General features: G+C 43.1%; 1 protein-coding gene across 1 annotated transcript; it reads left to right on the plus strand.

Annotated features, from left to right (window-relative positions):
* Window positions 1-1,625: 1,625 nt before the first annotated feature.
* LOC141069318 (ras-related protein Rab-9B-like) lies at window positions 1,626-22,516 on the plus strand. The gene is made up of 2 exons (XM_073558776.1): window positions 1,626-1,789; window positions 21,428-22,516. Exon 2 carries the CDS (start codon window positions 21,465-21,467, stop codon window positions 22,098-22,100), a length of 636 nt encoding a protein of 211 aa, XP_073414877.1. The 5' UTR covers window positions 1,626-1,789; window positions 21,428-21,464; the 3' UTR covers window positions 22,101-22,516.
* Window positions 22,517-26,716: the final 4,200 nt, after the last annotated feature.

Raw genomic sequence — 26,716 nt, forward strand, 5'->3', positions numbered from 1 at the left:
GTACTGCACTGGGTAGACTGTATGGGAGGAGGGAGGACCTACCAGGAGCCCATACACTATAGACACCTCTGTACTGCACTGGGTACACTGTATGGGAGGAGGGAGGACCTACCAGGAGCCCATACACTATAGACACCTCTGTACTGCACTGGGTACACTGTATGGGAGGAGGGAGGACCTACCAGGAGCCCATACACTATAGACACCTCTGTACTGCACTGGGTACACTGTATGGGAGGAGGGAGGACCTACCAGGAGCTCATACACTATAGACACCTCTGTACTGGGTACACTGTATGTGAGGAGGGAGGACCTACCAGGAGCTCATACACTATAGACACCTCTGTACTGCACTGGGTACACTGTATGGGAGGAGGGAGGACCTACCAGGAGCTCATACACTATAGACACCTCTGTATTGTACTGGGTACACTGTATGTGAGGAGGGAGGACCTACCAGGAGCCCATACACTGTAGACACCTCTGTACTGCACTGGGTACACTGTATGGGAGGAGGGAGGACCTACCAGGAGCCCATACACTATAGACACCTCTGTACTGCACTGGGTACACTGTATGGGAGGAGGGAGGACCTACCAGGAGCCCCTACACTATAGACACCTCTGTACTGCACTGGGTACACTGTATGGGAGGAGGGAGGACCTACCAGGAGCCCATACACTATAGACACCTCTGTACTGCACTGGGTACACTCTATGGGAGGAGGGAGGACCTACCAGGAGCCCATACACTATAGACACCTCTGTATTGCACTGGGTACACTCTATGGGAGGAGGGAGGACCTACCAGGAGCCCATACACTATAGACACCTCTGTACTGCACTGGGTACACTGTATGGGAGGAGGGAGGACCTACCAGGAGCCCATACACTATAGACACCTCTGTGCTGCACTGGGTACACTGTATGGGAGGAGGGAGGACCTACCAGGAGCCCATACACTATAGACACCTCTGTACTGCACTGGGTACACTGTATGGGAGGAGGGAGGACCTACCAGGAGCCCATACACTATAGACACCTCTGTGCTGCACTGGGTACACTCTATGGGAGGAGGGAGGACCTACCAGGAGCCCATACACTATAGACACCTCTGTGCTGCACTGGGTACACTGTATGGGAGGAGGGAGGACCTACCAGGAGCCCATACACTGTAGACACCTCTGTACTGCACTGGGTACACTGTATGGGAGGAGGGAGGACCTACCAGGAGCCCATACACTATAGACACCTCTGTACTGCACTGGGTACACAGTATGGGAGGAGGGAGGACCTACCAGGAGCCCATACACTATAGACACCTCTGTACTGCACTGGGTACACAGTATGGGAGGAGGGAGGACCTACCAGGAGCCCATACACTATAGACACCTCTGTACTGCACTGGGTACACAGTATGGGAGGAGGGAGGACCTACCAGGAGCCCATACACTATAGACACCTCTGTACTGCACTGGGTACACAGTATGGGAGGAGGGAGGACCTACCAGGAGCCCATACACTATAGACACCTCTGTACTGCACTGGGTACACAGTATGGGAGGAGGGAGGACCTACCAGGAGCCCATACACTATAGACACCTCTGTACTGCACTGGGTACACAGTATGGGAGGAGGGAGGACCTACCAGGAGCCCATACACTGTAGAATCAGCTGTGACTCACAGGAAAACAGAGGGGTCACATGATCAGACCCTGGCACATGACTCTGAGCTCGTCATTCCTCCATGTATCTGTGATGATGGTGCATCTGTAGTCAGCAATGACAAGGTCAGTGATTAATGCCGTCATGTACAAGTGAGTCCTGTGTGCAGACTGCTGTGAGGATGGGCATAGTGTGCCTGCTGTACACGATGCATTATTATGTGTTATATTATCACTGGGCTGTGAGGACTGTATACATTATATATCTATTATATTACATATCACCGGGCTGTGAGGACTATATACATTATATATGTATTATATTACATGTCACCGGGCAGTGAGGACTGTATACATTATATATCTATTATATTACATATCACCGGGCTGTGAGGACTATATACATTATATATGTATTATATTACATGTCACCGGGCTGTGAGGACTGTATACATTATATATCTATTATATTACATATCACCGGGCTGTGAGGACTATATACATTATATATGTATTATATTACATGTCACCGGGCTGTGAGGATTGTATACATTATATATGTATTATATTACATGTCACCGGGCTGTAAGGACTGTATACATTATATATGTATTATATTACATGTCACCGGGCTGTGAGGACTGTATACATTATATATGTATTATATTACATGTCACCGGGCTGTGAGGATTGTATACATTATATATGTATTATATTATATGTCACCGGGCTGTGAGGACTGTATACATTATATATGTATTATATTATATGTCACCGGAATGTGAGGACTGTATACATTATATATGTATTATATTACATATCACCGGGCTGTGAGGACTATATACATTATATATGTATTATATTACATGTCACCGGGCTGTGAGGATTGTATACATTATATATCTATTATATTACATGTCACCGGGCTGTGAGGACTGTATACATTATATATCTATTATATTACATGTCACCGGGCTGTGAGGACTGTATACATTATATATCTATTATATTACATGTCACCGGGCTGTGAGGACTGTATACATTATATATCTATTATATTACATGTCACCGGGCTGTGAGGACTGTATACATTATATATCTATTATATTACATGTCACCGGGCTGTGAGGACTGTATACATTATATATGTATTATATTACATATCACCGGGCTGTGAGGACTGTATGCATTATATATGTATTATATTACATGTCACCGGGCTGTGAGGACTGTATACATTATATATCTATTATATTACATGTCACCGGGCTGTGAGGACTATATGCATTATATATGTATTATATTACATGTCACCGGGCTGTGAGGACTGTATACATTATATATCTATTATATTACATGTCACCGGGCTGTGAGGACTGTATACATTATATATCTATTATATTACATGTCACCGGGCTGTGAGGACTGTATACATTATATATCTATTATATTACATGTCACCGGGCTGTGAGGACTATATGCATTATATATGTATTATATTACATGTCACCGGGCTGTGAGGACTGTATACATTATATATCTATTATATTACATGTCACCGGGCTGTGAGGACTATATGCATTATATATGTATTATATTACATGTCACCGGGCTGTGAGGACTATATGCATTATATATGTATTATATTACATGTCACCAGGCTGTGAGGACTGTATACATTATATATGTATTATATTACATGTCACCGGGCTGTGAGGACTGTATACATTATATATGTATTATATTACATGTCACCGGGCTGTGAGGACTATATGCATTATATATGTATTATATTACATGTCACCGGGCTATGAGGACTGTATACATTATATATCTATTATATTACATGTCACCGGGCTGTGAGGACTATATGCATTATACACTCACTGGCCACTTTATTAGGTACACCATGCTAGTAAGGGGTTGGACCCCCTTTTGCCTTCAGAACTGCCTCAATTCTTCGTGGCAGAGATTCAACAAGGTGCTGGAAGCATTCCTCAGAGATTTTGGACCATATTGACATGATGGCATCACACAGTTGGCGCAGATTTGTCGGCTGCACATCCCTGATGCGAATCTCCCGTTCCACCACATCCCAAAGATGCTCTATTGGATTGAGATCTGGTGACTGAGGAGGCCATTTGAGTACAGTAAACTCATTGTCATGTTCAAGAAACCAATCTGAGATGATTCGAGCTTTATGACATGGCGCATTATCCTGCTGAAAGTAGCCATCAGATGTTGGGTACATTGTGGTCATAAAGGGATGGACATGGTCAGCAACAATACTCAGGTAGGCTGTGGCGTTGCAACGATGCTCAATTGGTACCAAGGGGCCCAAAGAGTGCCCAGAAAAAATTCCCCACACCATGACACCACCACCACCAGCCTGAACCGTTGATACAAGGCAGGATGGATCCATGCTTTCATGTTGTTTACGCCAAATTCTGACCCTACCATCCGAATGTCGCAGCAGAAATCGAGACTCATCAGACCAGGCAACGTTTTTCCAATCTTCTACTGTCCAATTTCGATGAGCTTGTGCAAATTGTAGCCTCAGTTTCCTGTTCTTAGCTGAGAGGAGTGGTACCCAGTGTGGTCTTCTGCTGCTGTAGCCCATCTGCCTCAAAGTTCGACGCACTGTGCGTTCAGAGATGCTCTTCTGCCTACCTTGGTTGTAACGGGTGGCAATTTGAGTCACTGTTGCCTTTCTATCAGCTCGAACCAGTCTGCCCATTCTCCTCTGACCTCTGGCATCAACAAGGCATTTCCGGCCACAGAACTGCCGCTCACTGGATTTTTTTTCTTTTTCGGACCATTCTCTGTAAACCCTAGAGATGGTTGTGCGTGAAAATCCCAGTAGATCAGCAGTTTCTGAAATACTCAGACCAGCCCTTCTGGCACCAACAATCATGCCACGTTCAAAGGCACTCAAATCACCTTTCTTCCCCATACTGATGCTCGGTTTGAACTGCAGGAGATTGTCTTGACCATGTCTACATGCCTAAATGCACTGAGTTGCCGCCATGTGATTGGCTGATTAGAAATTAAGTCTTAACACACAGTTGGACAGGTGTACCTAATAAAGTGGCCAGTGAGTGTATATGTATTATATTACATGTCACCGGGCTGTGAGGACTGTATACATTATATATCTATTATATTACATGTCACCGGGCTGTGAGGACTATATGCATTATATATGTATTATATTACATGTCACCGGGCTGTGAGGACTGTATACATTATATATGTATTATATTACATGTCACCGGGCTGTGAGGACTGTATACATTATATATGTATTATATTACATGTCACAGGGCTGTGAGGACTGTATACATTATACATGTATTATATGTCACCGGGCAGTGAGGACTGTATACATTATATATGTATTATATTACATATCACCGGACTGTGAGGACTGTATACATTATATATGTAGTATATTATATGTCACCGGGCGGTGAGGACTGTATACATTATATATGTATTATATTACATATCACCGGGCTGTGAGGACTATATACATTATATATGTATTATATTACATGTCACCGGGCTGTGAGGACTATATGCATTATATATGTATTATATTACATGTCACCGGGCTGTGAGGACTATATGCATTATATATGTATTATATTACATATCACCGGGCTGTGAGGACTATATGCATTATATATGTATTATATTACATGTCACCGGGCTGTGAGGACTGTATACATTATATATGTATTATATTATATGTCACCGGGCTGTGAGGACTGTATACATTATATATGTATTATATTACATGTCACCGGGCTGTGAGGACTGTATACATTATATATCTATTATATTACATGTCACCGGGCTGTGAGGACTATATGCATTATATATGTATTATATTACATGTCACCGGGCTGTGAGGACTGTATACATTATATATCTATTATATTACATGTCACCGGGCTGTGAGGACTATATGCATTATATATGTATTATATTACATGTCACCGGGCTGTGAGGACTGTATACATTATATATGTATTATATTACATGTCACCGGGCTGTGAGGACTGTATACATTATATATGTATTATATTGCATGTCACAGGGCTGTGAGGACTGTATATATTATACATGTATTATATGTCACCGGGCAGTGAGGACTGTATACATTATATATGTATTATATTACATATCACCGGACTGTGAGGACTGTATACATTATATATGTAGTATATTATATGTCACCGGGCGGTGAGGACTGTATACATTATATATGTATTATATTACATATCACCGGGCTGTGAGGACTATATGCATTATATATGTATTATATTACATGTCACCGGGCTGTGAGGACTATATGCATTATATATGTATTATATTACATGTCACCGGGCTGTGAGGACTATATAATAATATGTATTATATTACATATCACCGGGCTGTGAGGACTATATGCATTATATATGTATTATATTACATGTCACCGGGCTGTGAGGACTGTATACATTATATATGTATTATATTATATGTCACCGGGCTGTGAGGACTGTATACATTATATATGTATTATATTACATGTCACCGGGCTGTGAGGACTGTATACATTATATATCTATTATATTACATGTCACCGGGCTGTGAGGACTATATGCATTATATATGTATTATATTACATGTCACCGGGCTGTGAGGACTGTATACATTATATATGTATTATATTACATGTCACCGGGCTGTGAGGACTGTATACATTATATATGTATTATATTGCATGTCACAGGGCTGTGAGGACTGTATATATTATACATGTATTATATGTCACCGGGCAGTGAGGACTGTATACATTATATATGTATTATATTACATATCACCGGACTGTGAGGACTGTATACATTATATATGTAGTATATTATATGTCACCGGGCGGTGAGGACTGTATACATTATATATGTATTATATTACATATCACCGGGCTGTGAGGACTATATGCATTATATATGTATTATATTACATGTCACCGGGCTGTGAGGACTATATGCATTATATATGTATTATATTACATGTCACCGGGCTGTGAGGACTATATAATAATATGTATTATATTACATATCACCGGGCTGTGAGGACTATATGCATTATATATGTATTATATTACATGTCACCGGGCTGTGAGGACTGTATACATTATATATGTATTATATTACATGTCACCGGGCTGTGAGGACTGTATACATTATATATGTATTATATTACATGTCACCGGGCTGTGAGGACTGTATACATTATATATGTATTATATTACATGTCACCGGGCTGTGAGGACTATATGCATTATATATGTAAGCAGCACTGAACATGAGCTCCTGAATTTTCATCACTTTATACCTTGTAATGAGGAAATTTTAGGACACAACCTGGAAAAATTCATCCCTGTGGAATACAGAAGTGAGCAGAACGGAGCCGGAGTAAAGATTTTATGAAAAAGGAGGAAAAAATAAGTTCCAAAGGACAAAACAAGAATCCCCTGGAGGACAGACAGCAACCACCAGGCAGCACCAGGTCTGACATCCAGAGGACAGCACCCTCAGGTAGGACCATCCTCAGCCTCACCACACTCAGAATCTTGCTAGAACTTAAAACTATCAGAAATAAGAATTAGAATTATAAAAATGGAAAATGTTAATTTGGAACAAGGGAAACTGAACAAAGTAAATGTTGATAGAGAGCCGGAGACACAAGGCAGCAGGGGGTCTAAGATCGTGGAGATAACATACTCTGAAGGGCAGAAGAACAGTCATGCAAAGAAAGCCATAAAAACTGCCACAATTAGAGAAAACCCAGAGACCCTGTATGCAGACTTCACATCTAGTGAGGAAGAGAAAAGGAAAACCAATGTGTTATTCTTCACAGAGCATCTCCGAGCCTGGCACACCGCCCTGTGCAAGCAATATCAGCACACAACCAAGTCTGATACCAATAATAGCCGGCAGATTAGAGTCAGAAACCATAAAGACGACGAATGCAGCTCACTCACCATCACTCTGTACAACAGTGGCACCGTCCTGGTGCAAGGGACTGAGGACAATCTGGGGCAATTTGAAGACAGGTTCCCTCATATTAAACTCCAGGCCCAATCCCACAAAGAACAACAAACCCCAGCCACCTCTGATGTCCACAGACCTACAGAGACCTCCAGAGACACCACTGCCCCCAATGCTTCACACCCCTCACCCCAGACCCTCAGAGACTGTTTGTCTCAATTAGAAAGAGAATTTGTACAATTTAAGGAAGAACATCTGAGAAACACTGGTGACAGAAATGCTAATGACCACATAGTTACTGAGATAAGCAAACTGAAATGTGAATACAGGTCATCCCTGCAGCAAATACGAGCCGCAATGTGTGAATTGCAGGAAGAAAATGCCAGGCTGAGACAGGAGATAGAAAAGCTGAAAGCACCAACACCTGGACATCTGAGCCAGGAGGGGGCCATGGAAACGAGGAGTGCAGAGGACATGACCTCCACTGGCCAGGAGGCTGAGAGGCCAAACAACCCCAATATGGAGGAACCGGAGTCTAATCAAAGTGAGCCAGAAGCAAGACCCATAGAAGAGAAAAGAGAACCTGCTACCAGCATAATCTCCAGCACAGACCCCCATCAGCAGCCACATCCCCCACCAACAACATCACAAAGTCCTGACACCGTCCTCATAATGGACTCAAATGGGAAATACCTGAACACAAGGCGGCTATTCCCAGGAAAAAGGGTAAAAAAAATCCGCTGTGCAACTATTGAGCAGGTGACAGCGGTCATCAATATTCCACGGTTTTCCAACCCAAACCATATCATTATACACACCGGCACAAACAATCTGCCAGACCAGCACCAGCAGATCTCAGGACAACTGGCCCAACTAGCAAAGACGGCACAACTAAGATTCCCAGACAGCAAAATCATTCTGTCATCTCTGCTCCCAAGAAAGGACATATCCAACCACACCATCCAGAACATCAATATGGACCTAACAGCAAGAATTAAATCTGTGCCAGGAGTGATTCTGGCCCAACACCCCTCCATAAATCACCATCACCTCTATGACAGTAAGCACCTGAATAAATCAGGGGTCAGCCTTCTGGCCAAAGAGCTGAAGGACATTGTACTAAACAGAGACCACCCTAGGCCTGGAGCCTACACGAACCAGAATCCCATGAAAAGACCCCCGACAATAAGAAGGAAAGAAACAACAATTATATCAAAGGAAGCTGAAAACATACACCCTCACCCAAAATTGGACCATCAGAGGAGGAGACCACCATGGAGGAGTTCACCGACCTCACACAGAGACATGCGAAACAGAGGCATACAGAGCAGAGATATACAGAGCAGAGATATGGAGGAGATAAAGACTCTACTCAACACAGTGTGCAGGAAACTAATGTGACTGGACGGAAACAACACCATTAATAAACCAGTCAGAGATCCGGTGTGTCCTACACAGCCATACTCATTACAAGGTATATACACCCAAGATATATAGAAAAAAAAAAAAAAATGACCTCACTTACAATCAGCAGCTGGAATATTCAGGGCCTCAACACCTCGGCCTTTGGATGTAAAACAAATGACCCTGACTTTATACAAAGACTGAGAAATATAGACATTCAGATCCTCCTGGAAACATGGACCAGAGCCGAAGACGAATCGCTGGTGCCCATCGGATACAGGGAAATCTCTGTCCCTGCCCTGAAAAATAAAAACATCAAACAGGGCCGGAGCTCAGGAGGAATACTGATCTGGCATAAAGAGGAGCTCCACCAGTACATCAAACCGGTGAAGAGAGGAGGCAGCCACATATGGATCAGGATCAGCAGCTCCATCCTCACCTCTCAGTCTGATGTCTATCTCTGCGCCACCTATATACCACCGCCAGAGTCACCCTACTTCAATCCAGACTGCTTCGAGATCTTACAAAGAGAAGCCGCCCACTATCAGGGCCTGGGCAAAGTTCTCATCTTTGGAGACCTCAATGCAAGAACAGGGAGAGAAAACGACTTCCTGACCACGGATGGGAACATCTACATATTTGGAGCAGAGAATAACGGCCAAGACTCAGTAGTCACAGAGAGAAACAGCTATGACAGTACAGTCAACAAAAGTGGTAAAAAGCTCCTGAACGTATGCAGAAGTTTAGGACTTCGTATTCTTAACGGACGAACCAAAGGAGACTCCTTAGGGAGGTGCACACTAAACTCCCATGTAGGGAGGAGTGTTGTAGATTATGCCATTACAGATATGAACCTGGCAAATATCAGCGCCTTCATAGTCTCCCCACAAACGCACCTGTCAGACCACAACCAACTTCTTCTGTACCTGAAATCTACAGAGAAACCATCCACTCAAAAGCCACAGCAGAGCGGCCTCTTCACCCGGCCTCCATCCTATAAATGGCACAAAACGTCGGCATTAAAGTATAAAGAGGTTCCCAGCAGACCTGAAATACAGAGGATGCTCCACCACTTCTACAACTACGAGTACCAGCCTAACCCAAAGGGAGTGAGTCAAGCTGCAAAAGACCTCAACAATATATTCTATGCAATGGCCAGACTGTCCGACCTTAAAAAAGTCAACTACAAGACACCAAAAGAAAAACAGATCAATGGATGGTTTGACAGAGAATGTAAAGCTGTACGGAAGACCCTGAGAACAGCCTCAAACAAGAAACACAGAGACCCCAACCACCCGGGTCTGAGGGAAGCCTATGAAACCATACAAAGGCAGTACAAAACCATCCTCAGGAGGAAGAAGCAGAGTTACATCTCCACCAAACTTAACCAACTCCAAGACGCCCTCCAAGACAACTCCTTCTGGGAACTATGGAACCACATGGGCACAAAAGACAAGAAAAACAACATCCATATCCAAAATGGCAACATCTGGCTCCAGTACTTCAGAGACCTCTATAAAGACATTCCAAAGGAAGAACTAAGCCAAGAACAGGAAAACATAATGGCAAAACTAAAAGCAATGGAACAAAAAGTAAAAAATTTCCAAAACCCCGTGGATGCACCTATTACATTACAGGAAGTAGCAGAGAGAATCTCTTCCATAAGATGTAGAAAAGCCGGTGGCCTGGATGGAATCCTACCAGAAATGCTGAAGTACAGCCCACCAGAAATACAGGCCGCAATGGTTAAACTCTTCAATATTGTGCTAAGTGCCGGCTACTTCCCTCGTACCTGGAATCAAGGCCTCATCACACCCATCCACAAGAATGGGGACAGGTATGACCCAGCCAACTACAGAGGAATATGTGTCAGCAGCAACCTGGGAAAACTGTTCAACAGCATCCTGAACAAGAGGATCCTCAGTTTCCTCACCGAGCACAACGTCCTCAGCAAGAGCCAAGCAGGCTTCATGCCAAACCACCGCACTACTGACCACATCTACACCCTGCACAGCCTCATTCAGAGCCACGTCCACAATACAAAGAACGGGAAGATATACGCCTGTTTCGTGGACTTTAAAAAGGCCTTTGATTCGGTGTGGCACCCAGGCTTATTCCTGAAACTGCTGGAGAGCGGAATAGGAGGAAAGACCTATGATGTTATCAAAAGCTCCTACACCGAGAACCTCTGCAGTGTGAGTGTGAACGGCAGAAGAACGGCTTATTTCCAGCAGAGCCGGGGAGTCAGACAAGGCTGCAGCCTAAGCCCAACGCTCTTCAACATTTACATCAATGAGCTGGCTACCGCTCTGGAATCTTCCACAGCACCAGGTCTCACCCTCCACGACGTGCAGGTGAAATTCCTGCTGTATGCAGATGACTTGCTGCTTCTGTCACCAACCGAGAAAGGCCTCCAAGACAACCTGAAAATCTTAGAGAAATTCAGCTCCACCTGGGCTCTACCGGTCAACCTAAAGAAAACCAACATCATGGTGTTCCAGAAGAGAAAGAGAAAATCAGACCAGCACCCTTCATTTATCCTCAACAACTGCGCCCTTACAGGAACGGACAAATATACCTATCTGGGCCTAGAGATTCACCGATCAGGGAGCTTCAAACAAGCCATAGAGACCCTGAAAGACAAGGCATGCAAAACCTTCTATGCCATCCGAAGGAAACTCTACCATCTAAAGCCACCAGTGAGGGTCTGGTTAAAAATCTTCGATTCTATCATCGCCCCAATCCTCCTGTATGGCAGCGAAGTCTGGGGTCCTCACACCTACCCAGACTGGTCAAGGTGGGATTCAAGCCCAACAGAAATATTCCACCTGGAATTCTGCAAGCACCTTCTCCAAGTCCATCGGAGCACCTCCAACAGTGCTTGCCGGGCCGAGCTGGGCAGATTCCCTCTACACCTAACGGTTCTAAAGAGGGCACTGTCATTCCGGGCTCACCTACGTAGTAGCAATCCAAGCTCCCATCACCATAAAGCCCTGACACATGTAGGGGAAACAGAAAAACCAGGACCCTCGGAACAGCTCACCCAAACCCAACCTGACCAGAACACCAATCACAACAACCTGACAAAAGCCGGAATCAGGAAGATGGTAGACGAAGGCCAGGAGAGGTACGTAAGTGACTGGAAGAACGACATCATCAGCTCACAGAAACTGACCATGTACCGGAGTCTACAGAGAGACTACAGACTGGCCCCATACCTGGAGAAACTCCCGGACCCCAAAGACCGCAAGATCCTGAGCCGGTATAGACTCAGTGCCCACAGTCTGGCCATCGAATCCAACAGACACAGGCAGAGCTACAAGCCCAGGGAGGAAAGACTGTGCCAACACTGTGACCAGGAGGCCCTGGAGGATGAGACCCACTTCCTGCTACACTGCTCCAAGTACTCAGCAGTGAGGGACACTCACTTCAGGAGACTCTCACATCTCTTCCCGGATTTCACCACCATGAAGGAGGAAGAGAAAACATACATCCTGCTGGGGGAAGAAGAGAGAGCAGTGGAGATAGCAGCGCAATATGTGAGCGAATGCCATAGACTGCGAGAAAGAGAACTATGATATGCCATGGACTTCTATGGCACCCACCCTGGATATGCCCCAATCCCCCATCCACCTTCACTATGCCATGGACTTCTATAGCCTCATCCTGGATCTGCCCCCATGCCCCCATCCACCTACCCTATGCCATGGACTTCTATAGCCCCATCCTGGATCTGCCCCATCCACCTTTCCTACAGCCCCTTCCCAACATCCCTACAGTCCCTATCCCCTTCTGTACACCTGCTTTGGCAAAACTAATGTATATTTAGTCCTGCCAATAAAGCTTCTTTGAATCTTGAATCTTGTATTATATTACATGTCACAGGGCTGTGAGGACTGTATACATTATACATGTATTATATGTCACCGGGCAGTGAGGACTTGTATACATTATATATGTATTATATTACATATCACCGGACTGTGAGGACTGTATACATTATATATGTAGTATATTATATGTCACCGGGCGGTGAGGACTGTATACATTATATATGTATTATATTACATATCACCGGGCTGTGAGGACTATATGCATTATATATGTATTATATTACATGTCACCGGGCTGTGAGGACTGTATACATTATATATGTATTATAATATATGTCACCGGGCTGTGAGGACTGTATACATTATATATGTATTATATTACATATCACCGGACTGTGAGGACTGTATACATTATATATGTAGTATATTATATGTCACCGGGCGGTGAGGACTGTATACATTATATATGTATTATATTACATATCACCGGGCTGTGAGGACTATATACATTATATATGTATTATATTACATGTCACCGGGCTGTGAGGATTGTATACATTATATATGTATTATATTATATGTCACCGGGCTGTGAGGACTGTATACATTATATATGTATTATATTATATGTCACCGGGCTGTGAGGACTGTATACATTATATATGTATTATATTACATATCACCGGGCTGTGAGGACTATATACATTATATATGTATTATATTACATGTCACCGGGCTGTGAGGATTGTATACATTATATATGTATTATATTATATGTCACCGGGCTGTGAGGACTGTATACATTATATATGTATTATATTATATGTCACCGGGCTGTGAGGACTGTATACATTATATATGTATTATATTACATATCACCGGGCTGTGAGGACTATATACATTATATATGTATTATATTACATGTCACCGGGCTGTGAGGATTGTATACATTATATATGTATTATATTATATGTCACCGGGCTGTGAGGACTGTATACATTATATATGTATTATATTATATGTCACCGGGCTGTGAGGACTGTATACATTATATATGTATTATATTACATATCACCGGGCTGTGAGGACTGTATACATTATATATGTATTATATTACATGTCACCGGGCTGTGAGGACTGTATACATTATATATGTATTATATTACATGTCACCGGGCTGTGAGGACTGTATACATTATATATGTATTATATTACATGTCACCGGGCTGTGAGGACTGTATACATTATATATGTATTATATTACATATCTCCCTGGTTTTGACTTGGTTTGTATCCTGACCTGCTTCTGTCTTTTGTCTGATCTGCTTCCGACTGTTGCTGATTCCCTGGCTTGTCTCTGTCCAAGAGTTTGCTTATTTCTTTGGTACTGCGCTACACTCTAGGAATTGACCCGGCTTGTTTTACTGTTCTGCTGCCACCTGTGGTAGCCTCATTGCTGCACTGCAGGCCTGCTCTGTTTAGGTGCAGTTCTGCTTCCACTCTACTGCCATCTTGTGGAGCCTGCACCTACCTGCATTGCAGCAGCATGATATTTACATTTTATATGTATTATATTATATATCACCGGGCTATGAGGACTGTATACATTATATATGTATTATATTACATGTCACCGGGCTGTGAGGACTGTATACATTATATATGTATTATATTACATGTCACCGGGCTGTGAGGACTGTATACATTATATATGTATTATATTACATGTCACCGGGCTGTGAGGACTGTATACATTATATATGTATTATATTACATATCACCGGGCTGTGAGGACTGTATGCATTATATATGTATTATATTACATGTCACCGGGCTGTGAGGACTGTATACATTATATATGTATTATATTACATGTCACCGGGCTGTAAGGACTGTATACATTATATATGTATTATATTACATGTCACCGGGCTGTGAGGACTGTATACATTATATATGTATTATATTACATATCTCCCTGGTTTTGACTTGGTTTGTATCCTGACCTGCTTCTGTCTTTTGTCTGATCTGCTTCCGACTGTTGCTGATTCCCTGGCTTGTCTCTGTCCAAGAGTTTGCTTATTTCTTTGGTACTGCGCTACACTCTAGGAATTGACCCGGCTTGTTTTACTGTTCTGCTGCCACCTGTGGTAGCCTCATTGCTGCACTGCAGGCCTGCTCTGTTTAGGTGCAGTTCTGCTTCCACTCTACTGCCATCTTGTGGAGCCTGCACCTACAGTCATGGCCAAAAGTATTGACACCCCTGCAATTCTGTCAGATAATACTCAGTTTCTTCACATAAAACGAAAAAAGCAATCACTGGAGAAGGACGTCATGGTCAGAAGAATAGAAGAAACAAGGCGAAAAGGAAGACCAGCAGCCTGATGATTTGATACAATCAAGATAACAATGGAGAAGACCCTGGTGGACCTATCTAGGCTGCACAAGATAGATCCTCCTACAGAACGTTCATCCGTCAAGTCACAATGGCTCAAGATACAGTTGTGGCCAAAAGTATTGACACCCCTGCAATTCTGTCAGATAATACTCAGTTTCTTCCTGAAAATGATTGCAAACACAAATTCTTTGGTATTATTATCTTCATTTAATTTGTCTTAAATGAAAAAACACAAAAAGAATTGTCCTAAAGCCAAATTGGATATAATTCCACACCAAACATAACAAAGAGGGTGGACAAAAGTATTGGCACTGTTCGAAAAATCATGTGATGCTTCTCTAATTTGTGTAATTAACAGCACCTGTAACTTACCTGTGGCACCTAACAGGTGTTGGCAATAACTAAATCACACTTGCAGCCAGTTGACATGGATTAAAGTTGACTCAACCTCTGTCCTGTGTCCTTGTGTGTACCACATTGAGCATGGAGAAAAGAAAGAAGACCAAAGAACTGTCTGAGGACTTGAGAAACCAAATTGTGAGGAAGCATGAGCAATCTCAAGGCTACAAGTCCATCTCCAAAGACCTAAATGTTCCTGTGTCTACCGTGCGCAGTGTCATCAAGAAGTTTAAAGCCCATGGCACTGTGGCTAACCTCCCTAGATGTGGCCGGAAAAGAAAAATTGACAAGAGATTTCAACGCAAGATTGTGCGAATGTTGGATAAAGAACCTCCACTAACATAAAAACAAGTTCAAGCTGCCCTGCAGTCCGAGGGTACAACGGTGTCAACCTGTACTATCCGTCGGCATCTGAATGAAAAGGGACTGTATGGTAGGAGACCCAGGAAGACTCCACTTCTTACCCCGAGGCATAAAAAAGCCAGGCTGGAGTTTGCCAAAACTTACCTGAAAAAGCCTAAAACATTTTGGAAGAATGTTCTTTGGTCAGATGAGACAAAAGTAGAGCTTTTAGGGCAAAAGCATCAACATAGAGTTTACAGGAGAAAAAAGAGGCATTCAAAGAAAAGTACATGGTCCCTACAGTCAAACATGGCGGAGGTTCCCTGATGTTTTGGGGTTGCTTTGCTGCCTCTGGCACTGGACTGCTTGACCGTGTGCATGGCATATGAAGTCAGAAGACTACCAACAAATTTTGCAGCATAATTTAGGGCCCAGTGTGAGAAAGCTGGGTCTCCCTCAGAGGTAATGGGTCTTCCAGCAGGACAATGACCCAAAACAAACTTCAAAAAGCACTAGAAAATGGTTTGAGAGAAAGCACTGGAGACTTCTAAGGTGGCCAGCAATGAGTCCAGACCTGAATCCCATAGAACAGCTGTGGAGAGATCTAAAAATGGCAGTTTGGAGAAGGCACCCTTCAAATATCAGGGACCTGGAGCAGTTTGCCAAAGAAGAATGGTCTAAAATTCCAGCAGAGCATTGTAAGAAACTCATTGATGGTTACCGGAAGCAGTCGGTCGCAGTTATTTTGGCTAAAGGTTGTGCAACCAAGTATTAGGCTGAGGGTGCCAATACTTTTGTCCGGCCCATTTTTGTAGTTTTGGGTGAAATGATCAATGTTTTGCTTTTTGCTTCATTCTCTTTTGCGTTTTTTTATTTAAGACAAATTAAATGAAGATAATAATACCAAAGAATTTGTGTTTGCAATCATTTTCAGGAAGAAACTGAATATTATCTGACAGAATTGCAGGGGTGTCAATACTTTTGGCCATGACTGTACCTGCATTGCAGCAGCATGATATTTACATTTTATATGTATTATATTATATATCACCGGGCTATGAGGACTGTATACATTGTGATGGACCATCTAGTGGTATTATGAGACAGGTATGTATCGCACAGACAGAGGTCGGCTGCGATCTAAATCCAGGACAGTTGGCTGGGTCTTGTCCCACAAACCTTTATATTTTATTAGGGCTGGATTTAAAGGTTAGCCAGAAAGTGATGGGTGGGTCTGGGTAACCAAATACCTCCCAGGGAGTGTGTTCCTGTGATGTCAGAAAAGTCCTATATGCTTCCTGGTTGCACCACTCGGGGGGAAAAGGCCATGTGTGAGTCTGGAGGTTGCTGGAGATCCTGAAAGTCCAGGAAGCCACTGAGGGTCTGGACTTGTGACAGGACCAATATGAGGCCAGAATGTGAAGCCTGAAAAGCTGTTAAGCAGGTAACCCCAGAGCATGGGGAATTGTGTTGCACTGACAGGTGTCAGTTATGGAACTGAGCAGACATAGTGGTATATAATTATGTAATAAACCAAAAATGGACGTATTTAAATGAAGACATTATTGCCGTGTGTTCACGTATCGCTGCCAAGTGACTGTACCCCAACCCACTTAGTGATCTCTACATCACAACATTATATATGTATTATATTATACGGTTGTGCTCAAAAGTTTACATACCCCAGCAGAATTTCTGCTTTCTTGGCCTTTTTTCAGAGAATATGAATGATAACACCAAAACTTTTTCTCCACGCATGGCTAGTGGTTGGGTGAAGCCATTTATTGTCAAACTACAGTGTTTTCTCTTTTTAAATCATAATGGCAACCCAAAACATCCAAATGACACTGATCAAAAGTTTATTTCTTAATACCAAGTATTGCCTCCTCTAACATCAATGACAGCTTGAAGTCTTTTCTGGTAGTTGTGGATTAGGTTCTTTATATTCTCAGATGGTAAAGCTGCCCACTATTCTTAGCAAAAAGCCTCCAGTCCGTGTAAATTCCTGGGCTGTCTAGTATGAACTGTGCTCTTGAGACCTCCCCAGAGTGGCTCAATGATATTGAGGTCAGGAGACTGAGATGGCCACTCCAGAACCTTTGTTTTGTTCTGCTGTAGCCAATGACAGGTCAACTTTTTGGCCTTGTGTTTTGGATCGTTGTCATGTTGGAACGTCCAAGTACGTCCCATGCGCAGCTTCCAGGCTGATCATTGCACATTTTCCTCCAGTATTTTCTGATAAAATGCTGCATTCATCTTTCCTTCAACTTTGACCAAGTTTCCTGTGCATTTGTAGCTCACACATTACCAAAACATCAGTGATCTACCATTGTACTTTACAGTAGGAATGGTGTTCCTTTCATCATAGGCCTTCATGACCTCTCTTCAAATGTAACGTTTATGGTTGCGGCCAAAAAGTTCAATTTTGGTCTCATCACTCCAAATTACCTTGTTCCAGAAGTTTTGAGGCTTGTCTCTGTGCTGTTTTGCGTATTGTAGACAAGATACTTTTCTTCAAGAGCCTCCTTACTGTGCATCTTGAAACAGCAGCACCACTAGTTTTCAGAGAGTCCATGTCACGGTTCCACCCCTCAGGGTGTCTGGGATGCAGTTACTGACAGCTCGGACGTCCAGTCCTGTACAGGGGTGTGCTGAAGCTGCTGATACTTTGATGGACAACTCAGCTGTCCAATCCGGTATAAGGGCGTGCTGAAGCTTTCAGTACTTTGACAGCATGGCCATCCAATCTGGTTCACGAGCATGCTGAGCTGCCAGTGTGTTTATTGATGGCTCGAGTAGCCAATTGGTGACTGGGAGGCGTCGCAGTCTCCAGGTATTCACTATTCCAGGTAAATGCCATGCTTACTTAACTGAGCAGCTTCTCCCAGACCACTGCCAGACGTACATTCATCTTGTGAGGATTGTGCTCCCTGTGCCTTGAGTTCTATATGCTTGATCTGTTGCCCAACCTTGAACTTTGTTCTGACTATCCGCCTGTTTAACCCCTTCAGCTCTGATCCGTTATCCTCCTGGTACTCTGACCTTGGAACGTTACCTGACTACGCTTTTGTCTCTTCTTTCTGTTTATGACGTACCCTCCTTGCTTCTGACCTTGAACTCCCTGACCACTCTGACTCACGGCTTGCCTGTGAGAAGTGACTAGCGTCACAGTCCAGTATTTCAGCTGATGTAATTTGTGGGTTTTTCTTTGCATCCCGAACAATTTTTCTGGCAGTTGTGGACAAAGGTTTTGTTGGTCTCTTTGTCCGTGGTTTTGTTTTTACAGAGCCCCGATTTTCCATTTGTTAATCACAGTTTGAACACTGCTGACTGGCATTATCAATTCATTGGATATCTTTTTATATCTCTTTCCTGTTTTATACAGTTCAACTACCTTTTCCCATAGATCCGTTGACATTTCTTTTGCTTTCCCCCATGACTCACAATCCAGAAATGTCAGTGGCTGAATGAAAGATGCAAGAGTCTGTCTGGATCCCAGAAACGCACTCAGCTTTTATGTACACACACGGATTACGAGCAAACAGGTGACAGGTGAGGATGTTACTTTTAGTAGCCATTCAAACTCATTTGTGTCAACTTCTGTGCATGCTATCAGGCCAAAATCACCAGGGTATGTAAACTTTTGATCAGGGTCATTTGGATGTTTTTGGCTGTCATTATGATTTAGAAAGAGAAGACACAGTAGTTTGACAATTAATGGCTTCATCCAACCACTAACCATGAGTGGAGAAAAGTTTTGGTGTTATTCATTTTCTCTTGAAAAAAGGCAGAGAAAGCAAAAATTCTGCCGGGGTATGTAAACTTGTGAGCACAACTGTATATCACCGGGCTATGAGGGCTGTATACATTATATATGTATTATATATCACTGGGCTATTAGGACTGTATACATTATATATGTATTATATTATATATCACCGGGCTATTAGGACTGTATACATTATATATGTGATTAAAATTCTTGGCGATGTTTAGGGGGCATACTAAACTTAGTTTTAGAGTTTTTAAGCACCGTTTTGATCAACCCCCTTAAGAGAATTTGTCAGCATGTTTTTGCTATGTACTGTGAGAACAGCATGATGTAGGAGTATAAGGCTGATTATAGTGATGTGTCACTGGGCTGCTTTTCTGTTTCAATGCAATCAGCATTTTATCAGCAGCAGATTATCACTACAGGATAACTGGCCACAGCACTGATTTGCAGCTATCTGTCACTATACAGTGTACACAGAAAGCAGTTATGTTTACTGGGTTATACAGAGCTCAATAGCTGAATTATTCTAAATTTGCAGCAGAGAAAACTGTGACTTTGTTGTAATTGCTGGCTTGCTGCACCCAGTAGCCTGCGTGACACATCGCTGGAATCAGGGTCTCTGTCCCTACATCAATCGGTAATCTCTGTCAGATTACATAGCACAATCTTGCTGACAGATTCCCTTTAGGGTATATACACAAAATATCTTTTTTAGGTGGATTCTAAGACAGCACTTTTAAAAAAATGCTAGAAATAATTAACACATGTGCAGGAACTACATAAGCCGTTGCTTTGTTACTTATGTCACCTTTCCCCCCATTAAATATAACTGGAGTAGGTTACACTATTATGTAGAAAAAAGCCATTTAACTTATCTTGCAAGTATGCCGATGGAGCTCACTCGAGTTCCTTACATAAGAAGTTAGAAGTGTCTATGTGCTTTACATCTGTTGGATCAATAGAAAGGTTGTCCACTATTCGGAAAACCCTGTCTCAATCAGCATGTTTTCCCTAAGTGAACTATCAGCACTTCCACCTCCAGTGGTGGCACCGTTCCAGCGGTGTTGGAACTCGCTCTCCCGGGGCTCGCGGCACATTGTTACGCAATCCCTGCAGCCATTCCGCGCTCTCTTCACTCTCCCTGCCTCCGGACAAATAAGACATCAAGAGGAAGTCTGAGCAGTGACTGGCCGCGCAGCTCCTCTCCATGTATGATTTTTTTGAAGAAGGTGAGAAGGAAGTGAATGCTGATTGGCCACAGGGCTCGCTTGACGTAACAATGTGACGTGAGCCCTGGGATAGAGAGAACTGACACCACTGGATCAGCACGGAGGTGAGTATCGGTGATGTTATTTTACCAAGGGCAAACATTCTGATTTAGACAGAGTTGTCTGAGCAGTGGACAACCCCTTTATAACCCCTTTAAGTTCCCCAAATAAGCAGCAGTGATTACGTTAGTTTCATGGATTCTATTTTTATAGCTTACATTATAAGCTGAGTATAAATGAGACCATTCAATGTTGGATGACTGCTTGAAACTTTTTAATTCTAGATGTTTTCTCTCTATTTTAGAATCCCGCAAGGATGATCATGACAAAATTGTTCATTGATGTGTAAGACTTCTTCAAATTCATCTGCAATGAGTGGAAAGTCTTTACTTCTTAAAGTCATACTATTGGGGGACGGCGGCGTTGGAAAAAGCTCCATTATGAATCGATATGTTACAAACAAGTTTGACTCTCAAGCATTTCACACCATAGGTGTTGAGTTTCTTAACCGGGATCTTGAAGTTGATGGCAGGTTGGTTACTTTACAGATTTGGGACACTGCTGGCCAAGAACGCTTTAAGAGTCTTCGCACTCCCTTCTACAGAGGAGCCGATTGCTGCCTACTTACATTTAGCGTGGATGACAGACAGAGTTTTCATAATCTGAGTGGCTGGAGAAAGGAATTCATATTTTATGCAGATGTTAAAGAACCTGAACATTTTCCTTTCGTTGTTTTAGGCAACAAAGTCGATAAGAATAATAGGGAAGTTAGCACAAGCGAGGCACAAGGCTGGTGCAGTGAAAATGGGGGCTACCCATATCTAGAAACAAGTGCCAAGGATGACACAAATGTTGATGGTGCATTTGAAGAAGCAGTAAGACAGGTCCTAGCCATGGAAGAACACATGGACCATACAGTGTTTGGTCATACTGTAGATCTTTATAACAGCGACCGCTCAAAGTCAATGTGCTGCTGAAAAAAAGCATTGCAGTCCGTGAGCCATAAGAATCCGAACAGAAACTGCGACTAAGAAGTTATCGGAATGTTTCCATGATAACATCACAGGTCCTTAGAAGCTATGGAGTTCTGAGGAGTGGAAATCAGCTGTGGGTGTATTGATGCGCCACAGAATGGATATTCTTATTGTATGGTTTCCAGAGGCCGTGCGCATCAAATTGTGGGCTGAGCGCATTATATATTGATATGTCTCATGCAGTAAGTGGCATAGATAGTCCAAAAAACATACTAATATCTTTGTCATTTCTTGTAGCTAATGGCATTTAGGTAACTATAGATAATTATTTACTGCATCTTGTAAAGGTGGTTTTGAGAATAAGAAAACTCTACTGCAACGTATTAAATGCCTAATAATAAACTTACCTGGAATTCTGATCAGATTGCTCACTTCTGGCCTTCGTCACGATTTGCTCATCCTGGATTTAGATTCGGAGGTGTCGTTAAAGGGGCTGTCCAGGACTTAAATATTGATGACCTATCCAGAAAAATGTTCTCTTTTAGGGTCGAATGGTTTCTGCATTGTGGTTGTACCTATACCCCTTCTGTTTATCCTCTCCCATCCCTCTCTTGAACGTGTTGGATATGCCTTTTTTTAATCATGAACAGCACTCCTCTGCCTCCCATTGTCAGGACAATCACGCAATCGACTGACGACGGATGAACGAGGCTGCGGCCGCTTTCACTACTAGGTCGGTTTATTGGGGAATTCACAGTGAATCTGTAGTATAAACACATCCGATTCCAACACATGGAGTATATATACAGTGGGGGAAATAAGTATTTGATCCCTTGCTTATTTTGTAAGTTTGCCCACTGACAAAGACATGAACAGTTTATAATTTTTTAACCCCTTTCCAACATCGGACGTACATTTACGCCAATGTCAGACACCCTCCCTTTGATGTGGTCTCCGGCGGTGAGCACATATGTTTCCCAGGATATGTCAGCTGTTTTGAACAGCTGACATGTGCACGCAATAGCCGCGGGTGGAACTGCAGTGGTTGGCGCTCATAGCAAGTGGGTAAATCAATAAAAATAAAATCAAACATACGCATATTTGGTATCGCCACGTTCAGAGTTGCCAGATCTATCGATAAAGAAAAGGATTAACCTGATTGCTAAACGGCGTAGAAATAAAAAAAATCAAAACGCCAGAATTACGTTGTTTGGTCGCCGCAACATTACATTAAAATGCAATAACGAGCAATCAAAAGATCATATCTACACCAAAATGGCATCATTAAAAACGTCAGCTCGGCATGCAAAAAATAAGCCCTCACCCAACCCGAGATCACAAAAAATAGAGATGCTATGGGTATCAGAAAATGGCGCCTTTTTTTTTTATTAAGTTTGAAAAAAATTTTCACCACTTAGATAAAAAATAACATGATTGGGGTCTACAAACTCGTAATGACCTGGAGAATCATAATGTGAGGTCAGTTTTAGCATTTAGTGAGGCCAAACAAAAAACAAGTGTGGGATTGCACTCTTTTGCAATTTCACCGCGCTTGGAATTTTTTTCCCGTTTTCTAGTATACGACATTATTATTATGCATTTATATAGCGCCATTTATTCCATGGCGCTTTACATGTGAAAAGGGGAAATATAGACAAGTATAATAAACGTGTAAGACAAGGGACACACAAGTACATAAGGAGAGGGGACCCTGCCCGCGAGGGCTCACAGTCTACAGGGATGGGTGAGGATACAGTAGGAGAGGGTAGAGCAGGTCGTGCGGTGGTTCAGTAGACCGAGGAACATTGCAGGCTGTAGGCTTGTCGGAACAGGTGGGTCTTCAGGTTCTTCTTGAAGGTTTCCGTTGATGGTGAGAGTCTAATGTGTTGCGGCAGAGAGTTCCAGACTATGGGGGAAGCGCGGGAGAAGTCTTGTATGCGGTTGTGGGAAGAAGAGATAAGGGGGGAGTAGAGAAGGAGATCTTGAGATGATAGAAGGTTGCGTGCGGGTAGGTACCTAGACACCATGTCACAGATGTATGGAGGAGACAGGTTGTGGATGGCTTTGTATGTCATGGTTAGGCTGAGTTCACACGTAGCATTTTTTTTTGCGTTTCTGCGGCGGTTTTAACCACGCGATTTTGCCACGAAAACGCGAAAAATAAGCATCTCATGCATTCCTATGGGATTCCGCAATGCTGTGCTAATGCTGCGGTTTTTACCACGGTGGAATCGCTTCGCGGTAAAAAAACGCAGCATGCTCATTAATTTCGCGGAATCGCGGCGATCCCGCACCCATAGGAATACATTGTTCTGCTTACTTTCCGCATGTGGCTGTGCACACCATGCGAAAAGTAAGCAGAACATTTGCGGATGGTACCCACAGTCCGCAGAAGAGGTGACTGTCGTCCGGTGTTTGAGTACAATATCCCTGTAAAAAATAGAATTTAAAAAAAAAATATTGTTATTTTCACCTTCAGACGTCCCGCGCAGCCTTCCCGCCTGTCTCCACGCTTCCGGTCCCAGTAAGCCTTTGCGAGTGATGACGTCCGTTCTCGTGGGATCGCAAAGTCTCGCGGTTATTCGCGCGACGTCATCGCGAATGACCGCGAGACGTCGCGATCCCGCGAGAACAGTCGTCATCGCGGTAATTGTCGCAAAGGATTACTGGGACCGGGAGCGTGGAGAGAGGCGGGAAGGCTGCGCGGGACGTCGGAAGGTGAGAATAACAATATTTTTTTTTTTTATTATTATTTTTTACATTCTATCTTTTACTATTGATTCCGCATAGGCGGCCTCAATAGTAAAAAGTTGGTCACACTCGTCAAACACTATTTTTGACGAGTGTGACCAACCTGTCAATCAGTTCTCCAAGCAATGCTCCAGATCGCTTGGAAAACGCTAGCAATTCTACAAGCTAATTACGCTTGCAAAATGCTAGTTTTTCGGTGGGAAAATCGCGGGAATTTAACATGTGATTTTCCCACGGAATGGAATTCCGGAATTTTCGCTGTAATTTCCGCCAGAGTTCAGCTACGTGTGAACCCAGCCTTAGGGTTTTGAATTGGAGCCTCTGGGCAATAGGAAGCCAGTGAAGGGCCTGGCATAGGGGGGAGGCTGGGGAATAGCGGGGAGACAGGAGGATTAGTCGGGCAGCAGAGTGTAGGATGGACTGGAGCGGAGCCAGAGTGCTAGAGGGGAGGCCAGAGAGTAGGAGGTTGCAGTAGTCGAGGCGGGAGATGATAAGAGCATGCACTAGTGTTTTTGTGGTTTCGTGGTTGAGGAATGAGCGGATCCGGGAAATATTTTTGAGTTTGAGGCGGCAGGAGGAGGCGAGGGCTTGGATATGTGGTTTGAAAGAGAGCGCAGAGTCGAGGATCACCCCAAGGCACCGGGCATGCGGGACTGGGGAAAGAGAGCAGCCATTGACATTGATGGATAGGTCTGGTGGAGGGGTAGAGTGAGATGGGGGAATGATGATGAATTCTGTTTTGTCCATGTTCAGTTTGAGAAAGCGAGCAGAGAAGAAGGCTGAGATAGCAGACAGACATTGTGGGATTTCAGTCAGTAAGGAGGCGAGGTTGGGTCCAGATAGGTAGAGCTGCGTGTCTTCGGCATAGAGGTGATACTGCAAACCGTAGGATTCTATTAGCTGTCCCAAGCCAAAGGTGTAGATGGAGAATAGTAGGGGTCCTAGGACAGAGCCTTGAGGAACACCAACAGACGGGGCGAGGTGAGGAGGTGGTGTGTGAGAGGGAGATACTAAATGTTCGGTCTGTTAGGTATGATGAGATACTGTATTGCCAACTGTTCAGCAATAAGGTTTGGATACGGCTTTAAAGAAGGCTACTACTTGGATATGACACAATTTTATTATACAATGATTAATTTAAATGATAGAACACCAAGTTAATGGAATGGCAGATTTATGTCTTACCGAGTCAATATGATGGTCTTATGGTCCTTACATACGTAGCGCTCACTAATATACTAATTAGGCAAGAGACAAGAAGTCTGTGCTCAGTAAAACAATAGTATTTTATTCTATTAAAATCAGAGATATTAATGAATTAACATATAAATTTGCACATGAATTTTAGCAGCACTAGTCTAACATTACATGATCAATACATCATCTATTCATAGAGAAAGTAAGCATCAATATATTACCTGATATTGTAGCATCACTCCTCTATCGGGGGACTCGATTGGCGAGGAAGAAATATCCCGTAAAACTCCATCACAGAAGATATGCGTCCATAAGTCTCCTGGAACGTCCCAACTCGCCAGTGGAAATTCCCTCGGTTATATACAAACTGTTCCTAGATATGAATCTAGTCCTGCGCACTACAACTTCTACAAGTAATGTTTACACAAGCTGTACAGCTGCGCAGTGAACATTCCAACTCGTGCTCTGCTCATGTTACGCAAGCGCTGTATAGTTGTTTTTCACATTCCTTCTGCATGTTGTAATCATGTACTCAGAGAGGTCATTCAGCGGTCAAATCCCCAGTCTCTTGTAATGTTGTACTGAATACTTTTGAAAAGGAATAATAAGACCCGTGATCACCTACCTACCATCTGGATACCTTTTCTAATATCAATCATACATCATTCATA

This window comes from Dendrobates tinctorius, unplaced genomic scaffold (genome assembly GCF_039654945.1).
Source record: "Dendrobates tinctorius isolate UK_male_01 unplaced genomic scaffold, ASM3965494v1 ptg000258l, whole genome shotgun sequence".
Lineage (NCBI taxonomy): Eukaryota > Metazoa > Chordata > Amphibia > Anura > Dendrobatidae > Dendrobates > Dendrobates tinctorius.

Coding starts and splice junctions, on each gene's coding strand:
- LOC141069318 (XM_073558776.1), top strand. CDS start 21,465: ATGTGTAAGACTTCTTCAAATTCATCTGCAATGAGTGGAAAGTCTTTA.